At 39.1% G+C, this 8721-nt stretch overlaps 1 protein-coding gene across 4 annotated transcripts; it reads left to right on the forward strand.

The window, feature by feature from the left end:
- The first annotated feature begins 70 nt into the window (after positions 1-70).
- LOC112555226 (monocarboxylate transporter 14-like) lies at positions 71-8402 on the forward strand. Of its 4 annotated transcripts, none has more exons than XR_003097423.1 (8): positions 71-1244; positions 2224-2579; positions 2755-2898; positions 4222-4365; positions 4748-5663; positions 5899-6071; positions 7020-7204; positions 7736-8402. XR_003097423.1 is itself a non-coding variant. In XM_025223522.1 (8 exons), the coding sequence occupies exons 5-8, from the start codon at positions 5538-5540 to the stop codon at positions 7888-7890; spliced, it is 639 nt and encodes a 212-aa protein (XP_025079307.1). In that variant the 5' UTR covers positions 1038-1244; positions 2224-2579; positions 2755-2898; positions 4222-4459; positions 4748-5537; the 3' UTR covers positions 7891-8402. The 4 variants fall into 4 exon arrangements, 2 of the variants coding, with proteins under 2 accessions (XP_025079307.1, XP_025079306.1); XM_025223522.1 differs by having other exon boundaries at positions 1038-1244; positions 4222-4459; XM_025223521.1 differs by having other exon boundaries at positions 1038-1244.
- The last annotated feature ends 319 nt before the right edge of the window (positions 8403-8721 follow it).

Here is an 8721-nt window from a genome sequence, read left to right on the forward strand (position 1 = left end):
GACTGAGGCCCAAGCAAACTAACTCGAGTGGCGTCATATCGTGCCTCTTTCTAGCTCCAGCATTCACACACGGAGTAAGGGATTACACTTTAAGAGAAGGTTATTCCCAATTCTTATCTGACAGCAACAATTTTTCTAACACCTGGCCACATAAGTACTAGATTCTAATCCTATCTTAATTTTAATAATAAAGATTACCCTTTCGGCAATCTGAGTACGGGATATTTATGCGATACTTTAGGTACTTCGAGGGGTGACAGGAAGAAACCGCTATCGGGGCTATACACTGATAGACGGACATTCCTTCTGCAGTGTCCCTCAGTCCCCCTCCATGTCTACTTTTCTGTCTGTTTCTGACGTGGCCTGTCTGCAGTCAATATTCCGATATATTGATTGATCGAGCTAAAACAAATTATGTATATAATTAAATGCGCGCAAACACACAAACACGAGACTGACAGAGTAAGACAATAACGGCAGGAGAATTTCAAAAACAGGTAGTCGGTGATCAAGAAAAGTTGTCTCCCTCTGACACGGGCTCACCCTGGGCCTAGACATAAGGTCTCGAGGTTAACGAGAAGCTGGGTGGTCAAGAATACGTGACACGATTCCGTGTAGACTGAATATCTCAGTAAATAATTCTGAAAATGCTACCAGCAGTCTGATGGTTATTGCCATAAAGTGGCGACTACGCCATTAGTTGTGTCCCTTTACAACAACAAACACAGTTAAAGGCTCAAGGAACCGACAGATTATGACAATAATGTAAGGAGAATTCCAAACACACACTCGCGAGCACAGAAAGATAGAAGATAGAAAGCATTTATTTTGAAATGTACAGTTCTACTATTTTGACAACACACAAGACAACCTTTTACCTTTTTTTCTTAGCAAGTGGACTGTTCCAGCACCTACCTCAATCTTCAGGAATCAGTCAGCTCATTCTTCTGACAGTTCTTCAGAAAAGCGCTGCCATCACCCACATGGCTTTTTGTCTCCCTCCATTCTATTTTTAGTTTGAGATAAAACCTTCAATATAAAACAAGCTTATCTTTTTTTCTGTGCCATAATTTGGAAAGAAGACTATGTTCCACAAACGGCAAGTATCAGCTGGTTTAGTTTGGTTTTATCTCGTTTGCATAAAGTATATCACGTTTCAGCTTTAAACTTATTTCATACAAGGCAACATATTTCCACACCATATTTGTAGAAAAATTAATAGATCTTGCCCATGTCTGAGATAAGTACGACCATTTTCATTCTTTTGTTTGCAGTTAACTTTTGTGTTTACAATATTGCACGCATGTTTCCTTCATTCATGTTAATGTAAAGCTTAAAACTTTTATTTTACTGACTTGTTAGAGCGAAGTTTAGGTATATTTATTGTGTTTGCTCATGTGTTTCCTTGTATGCTAGAGTATAGAAAGGTTTTTGATCTCATCTTCAGTGAGGTAGAGGATTAAACGACTATGAATTAACATTATTATTATCTGTTTGTTATTTGCATTGTTTTCTGCTTCATGCCTCGTTATCGTCAGATATGAAAACATCTTTAAAATTGGTTCTTTCTTTCGTTTGTCCTATTCTTTCTTGTTCTTTTCTGTTTTTATTCTTCGTAATCCTTGTTTGTTCACTCTACAGCAAATGCAGTATTGTGATTGAAATATGTGTATAAAATATAGGAAAAAAACGATACGTGACTTTACAAAAACTGATTAATCTGTCTACTGTACATGGTTATACGTATTAAAATCATGTAACTATATTATTTGTCTATCTTACTCCGTTCTTCATATTTTTTTCCCATTAACTAATTTCTGGTTGAATCCAGTTAAACTGATGTTTGGAAAATATCTTGAATAATTCGCGTTTTGAATTCGTACTGCATTGTTCTAACAGCTGTAACATGCATGATTAGATTTTTCAACAACACTAGCACTTTTTATATTACAGATTTTACACAGTCGTTACCTAAAAACTTTGTTTAACAAAGATTTATATTTTCCCGGTAAAGAAGGACTTTTAAAGCGCACATGACTTTGAAAGAAAATGGCAATGAGAACGACTTGATGATTCTTACTCTTGTGAGAATCAAAACATTGTTATAACACAGGATATTGACTGTAAGCGTATAGAGGACATGGAATATTTTATTTTCCCATGTTTAATAACCAACAGTTAGCTGGGTGTCGGCTTGTCAAAATACCCTCAAACTGATTGCAGTCCTGTATCGGTGATGTGATCCACCACTCTCGCAATCCAAAGCCCTGTCTGGTGAGATCGTGCTGACCAAACCATGACTTTGTGCCTGTCAACGGGTGCCATCGCCAGTCACAGAGACTGTTTAGAAAACTCACAGACACCCGTTTCATCATCGTTCACAGAAACACCTGTATCTGACTGTTTCCCAATGGAAAAGGACAACCTGTCGTCTGCTTGCGAAGGTCAACAGCAGGGGTCAGGAGATAACATTAATGATGAATTTAACAAAATAAACGACGAGAAACCGAACGACAAAAACACGGATATCCAAGATGGCCTACCTGTGGATCGCGGTTGGGCCTGGGTCATCATGATAGGTAAGTTACTGTCACAACGATGCCTCTTTGAATATAATAAACGCTTTCTTTCATGATCACAAACAAATGTTGTGCTCTAATAAAGAAGTTCTGGTATCCAACGTGAATTAAGATAACTTTATCTGTAAAATTAAGATTAAAGCCAGAAGACCTCATACCTATTTTCCTGTTGCAGCCAATTTCATGATCGGCTTAACACTCGGGGGATATGGCTGTTCTCTCTCAATCTTCTTCCTGGAGTTTCAGATCATGTTCAACGCTTCGGTTACTACGGCAACCATTACATTCGCCCTTATGACTGTGGCTTTTGGAGTAGGGAGTTAGTAATTCTGAGATCTCTGTTTCTTTTATTTGGCATCCAGTTATTGAGAAGTTGTTTTCCATGAGACATCTGACATAATAATTCAACTCTGGTGGACATTGATCTGCATTTTTGGAAGTACAAATAGTCATGTGATCGACTGATGCATAATATTTTCAGAAAGTCAAAGTATATATATATACATTGGAACATCGGTTAACGGACTTAATCCGTTCTGGAAAGCTGTTTGTTATCCGAAACGTTCGTTATCCGAAACAATTTTTTCCATAAGAAATAAAGGAAATAGATTTAATTGGTTCCCAACCCCTGTTGACTCGCTAATATTTGAAAGTTACAGGCTGTATATATATAGGTATTTGTTTTAATGAGAACAGTTATAATGCAATATAAATGGAGTTAAATAAACATAAAAACATTAACGAAAGCATTTAAACAACAGAAAACTTGCCGTTTTGACGGCGTGGTTGGAGGCAGGTGTGGGGAGGAAGGGGTGGAATTACTGCTTGGATTCCCGCTCCATGAGCACACGTGACATTATAAAATCAGGGGTGACTTCCCTTTTCTGTAGCTCTGAGGTTAAAGGAAAAAACTTGTCCAGTGTCTGTTCCTTCTGCCTTTTTGTAAAACTCTTCGGTAATACATCACATATCCGACAGACGCATGCCGCCTTCATACTTTGAAATCATTTCCTTTTTCAATTCATTTGTTGGCCTAACTACTATTATTACTCTTAATCTTCTTTGGAGCCATTTTTGAGGATTATCTTATTAAAATAAAGCACAAAAATCACTAAATAAGAAGAATGCGCATAGATAAGGAACGACCGATCGTAACTGTGTCTCGAGCGCGAATGATGACATGCTGGTCGGTCACGTGTTGTTCACGTGGCTGTTAGTTATCCGAAATTTTGTTCGCTATCCGAGACAAACTTTTAACGAAATTTTTGTTCGTTATCCGAAATATTCGCTATCCGAGGCGTTCGCTAACCGAGGTTCCACTGTATACAAATCAAAGGTTTTCATATGTACTATCTACTCGGAGAATTATATTTAGCGGTCCTATCTATGATAAAAGTGATACTCGTAAGGACATCCATTTTCAAGGACGGGTTAAAAGCTATGTACATGGTATAGACAGATAAATAGATAGATAATAGATGAATTAGATAAATAGATAATAGATTAAATATAAGTATTAGTTGTGTTTTTCTGCACTAGTTACATTCAATTTAGTAGTATTTTTATTGGAACAAACCGATAAACAAACAAGTATACTGGTATAGATTTCCCGATCTCAGTGACATCACGTGACTGTGGGCAGATCTGTTGGTGACGAACGTGCTGATGACGTCAGAGAACACCCGGAAGCTGGTACTAGTAGGCGCGTGCCTGAGTGCCGTGTCCATCACCTTGTCTTCCTTCTCGCCGACCATTTCTTTTCTCATCATCTGTCACTGTGTTATGGGTTAGTGGCGCCACCTCGTCCTTTTCATAACCCACGTGCCGTCGGGCGAATGCTGCCGGCAGCGTAGTGTTGGACTGCCTTACCTCGGCCATCGGTACATTTGTCGCACAAGAATTTCGTGAAATTTTCAAAGAAATTTTTTCTTTTCTCACAAAATGATGAGAAAACACTTTAATGCCAAGTAAACGAGTGTGTCCAGTGTGTCCTACAGGGGTCTCAGAGTGTAAGCTTTCTTTTTAATCCCTGAGTTAAGTGGAAAACACTGTTCACAAATCAGAAGGTCAAACATGAGACTTCATGAATGCATGTGGATGCGCCTCAATAACATGATCTCACCCGTTGGTTACAGAGCGATGTATAACTTACTTTTTTTCTATTTCAGGGTTCTCACACGCAATGATTGTCATTCCCAGCATTACGCTCCAGGGACACTACTTTAAAACCAGACGATCATTCGCAACAGCTATTGCTAACACCGGAGGTAGTGTTGCGGGCATGGTCTTTCCGCCTCTTGTGCAATACCTTATCTCGTCCTATGGGCCGCGCGGCGCCATCTTGCTTTCAGGGGGCATAAACATGCAAGGCATCGTAGCCGCTTGCTTGTTACGTCCCGTGGTTTTTTATCAAAAGTTCTCCCCAAATCATGCAGACAAGTTATCGAGCTCAGAGAACTTGCAAATTAGCGAAAACCATCTTATGAGCAAAAGAATGAAATGTGAAGACAAGTCTTTAACCGATGAAAATCACGTCACAGAAACGACGATCGAGACAAGGAGGAGACTTTTAGTCGATAGCGGCTGTTCGCAAGAAAAAGAGGACGACACAGCAGCAGAAGTCCTTCCCGGGACAAATCATGTTGCTCTTAAATTGAACATCTCTGACAACCATCATAACTGGCATGAGGCGGCATCATCTTTGAAAATTGTGAGATCTCGCCAACGTTTTCCGACAATTCTGGGGGCTTTGTTTTCAAAAGGTCGCCCCTGAACAGCAGCTTGTATAGCTTGGCCAACGCGCCATCGGCATCGCTAGTGGACATCTGCAGGTCAAACCTCAACTTGAGCACCTTGCTCAGCCCGCAGACTCCTGCTGCCTGCGTCGCAGATGACACTTCCGGTTTGCCACAAACGGACTGTAGAGAGGCTGCAACGAAATCCTTGGGACAGAGGTACATGGCAAAGTTTTTGGAGGTCATGAATTTTTCCCTAATGCGGAACTGGATGTTTCGCCTCATCCTCACATACCAGACTCTGGGCTTCACAATTGGCTTCGTGGGTCTCTACTTTCCATCTTTGGCAGTAAGCTGTCTTACTTTTTATTTTATAAAAGGGTATCAAAGTAACCACATAAATGTTTGTGTTATCTGTGATTTTGACTCTAGCAAGGTTATGGGTGCTGCCCTACGTGCCGACCGGCATAACGGGCAGTAACTAACTAAGGTTATGGATACATTCTTTATATGATATCTTAAAATGTCGTGTCCTGCCCTTTTGCACGTTCTTATGATCATGATTGTCCGATCCTTGACCATAGGTACGCAATGGTCTGTCTCGGGAGGAGGCAGCTCTTCTGATATCTGTGATTGGAGGAGTGGACCTCTTCAGCAAACTGACCAGCGGCCTGGTAGCGGACTTGGGCTGTATCCGAAGGACACACCTGGTGGCTATCGCGCTTGTAATAACATCAGTAGCTTGCCATTTCACCAGGTAAGAGCTTGGCGTCGAGGCGATTAGCAAGTCATGTTATACAACACTTAGAAATCTTACCAATGATTTTAGAACTTGAAGTTTGAAGAGTTATTCACTAGCGTAGATTTTCGTGATTCTCGTTACAGTTTTGACCGTCTAAAAGAGGTGTACATCACGTAATAAAAATGTTTGTACAGTTTCCCATGTGTCATAGTCATTGTGAAGAATATCTTATAGTTTAAAGGTCTCAAAGATGTTACAAGAAGATGCCTTTATGCCTATCATATCTCGACATTCAGAGGAATAGCTCCTAGACCTCCCATAAATACTCGTCCACACCAGAGTAATGTTAGATATGATACTATACAGCAATTAAATTAAGTATAAGGAAGATCATTTGAGCTCTGCTAAACGTGAACAAAGTATTTGCTTTGAGACCGGTCAACCTTATTCTGTAGGGTCGGTGATGTTGTTTATTCCCGAAACGGCAGCTGCCAGTTTGACAGTTGACACACGTGTTCTAAACATTTGTCAGTATCCTTAGTAGTGTTGTTGTTGTTGTTGTGTTGTTGTTGTTGTTGTTGTTAAGTCTACAAAATATTGCTACCCACGTTCTCTGTTGATTACTGTAATAAATTTGCTTCATGAAGTTCCCAATCAAAATGAGACGAGCAGTGCTAGATCTTTGATTATATGAAAGAAACAACAAAAGCTGTTTGAAATTATGACCTTCCATCTGATGCTATCCTTGTACCACGCTCTGTTTAAACTTAGTTTCATTTTTTGCCATTTCGATTTATGTTTTTCAAGTTATATATTTGTAACTTTCGATTCAGAAAAACTCATAGGTGCCATCTAGTATACTGTCCACCTAAACAGTCAGCACTGATCTTAATTCCCCACATTTTCTTTTAACAGGCTATAAGAGAGACACTTCTATTGTACTACAGTTTTTTTTTCTTTCAGGTTTTACACCACATTCGCCACCTTAGCCTTATTTGCTGTCGTGTTTGGACTTTTCGCCGGAGTCTGCCCTAATCTTTCAACTGTTGTAATAATTGACCTACTTGGACTCGAGCATCTGGGAAAATCCATGGGACTGTTTCTTGTTGTCAACTCCATCTTTACAACGGCCAACCATCCCTTGATTGGTAAAATTGATTTTAAAGCTAATAAATAGTACAACGATTTTTGTTTTACTCGTCCTTATAATTTCCCACCCATCCCTCACTGATCATATCGGTGACTCCTACATTGTTACCCACTGAGTCCGTTATCATCGCACCATTTATTTACAGATTGTGACATTGAAAAATTTAACACATCAAGTCATTCACATGTACCGCTATCATCTAGAGAAGCTATTCAGAGCTTTATTAATATATATTATTGTCACTTCAATACATTCTCTTGATCTGGTCACTGTAATCTGAATCTCGTAAATGTTTTTATTGTTAAGATATGGACTAATGGACATCATTTATTGTATATAGTGAAAACTGCTATCGGAGCTTTTTAGTGGCCTTTGTTGTTGTCCAGACATGTATATGTACTAAAATAGTATCTACCTCGGAAAGAACTGACAAATATTTGATTGTTAGTTTATGTTAAACATCACCCATTTAGTTGGCTAGACACCTGGTCCGTTACTCGTGACACTGTTGTATTCATTTTTTATTCAGGTGCTTTGGTCGAGACAACAGGAAGCATGATTCTGCCCTTCCATTACATCGGCGTGTGTGTGTTCTTGGGTGCCATTCTGCTTCTTCTCGAACCGTGCGCGCGGAGGCTGGAGGAGAGGCGAGTGCGTGTGGAAATGGCGAGAACTTCTATTTGAATAGCGATGCTTCTTCGACGCCCGTCTAATGCCTAAGTTCTTTATTTTAATAAAAACCTTTTTTTTTTTTCATTCTCATGCTTTACTTCTCATTGCCCTCTGGAATAAATAAAATCGCTATCTTATATCCTTTTTTGCTGCTTCACAAATAAAGTTATATTGTCTTCGTATCAATATAATGGCCTTGTCATATTTTATATACTTCCTCAGAATCTTGAGTAAACATTGGTATATGTCGTCGATCACTGGGTTACTGAGATATGTTGCTACACCATTCACCTATCATAGAATGAATTTTCTTTCCTTAAGCACAAGGCAGAATCCTAATCCTAACCATAGACAGGCTCTTGAATATTTTCAGGGAAGGATTCATGGATGCGAATGCTTTCATGTATGAATGTTATATCTTTCTACATTTTGATGTACGAACAGTAGTTTCGTTTACTCCTTGTTACACCTCAAGAATCGTATTGCCGCAGATGTACAAACAGGCAATTAATAAACTATACAAGAGAAAAAGTTTGTGTTAATTATATTTGGCTTTGTTCAATGTTTTAAAGTTTATTTTCGTCTGCTTTCTCTTAAAAAATGTTTGCTGCTCTGCCATTCACATTCTTTCGTCATCAGATTTATGGATCAAAACACCTCCTCCATAATTCCAATAAATGATGGGTTAAATGCACAGTCACATAGCTCAGTGTAAATGAGAGATTCTATAGTCAACAACAGAACATGGATATACAAAGTTCATGGAATTAATTTTATCACATCAAGGATCATAAGGAATGTCTGATCAAATGGTATTCCTAGCACAGAATGAAAGAATTTTTT

Source organism: Pomacea canaliculata, linkage group LG14, assembly GCF_003073045.1.
Source record: "Pomacea canaliculata isolate SZHN2017 linkage group LG14, ASM307304v1, whole genome shotgun sequence".
Classification (NCBI taxonomy): domain Eukaryota; kingdom Metazoa; phylum Mollusca; class Gastropoda; order Architaenioglossa; family Ampullariidae; genus Pomacea; species Pomacea canaliculata.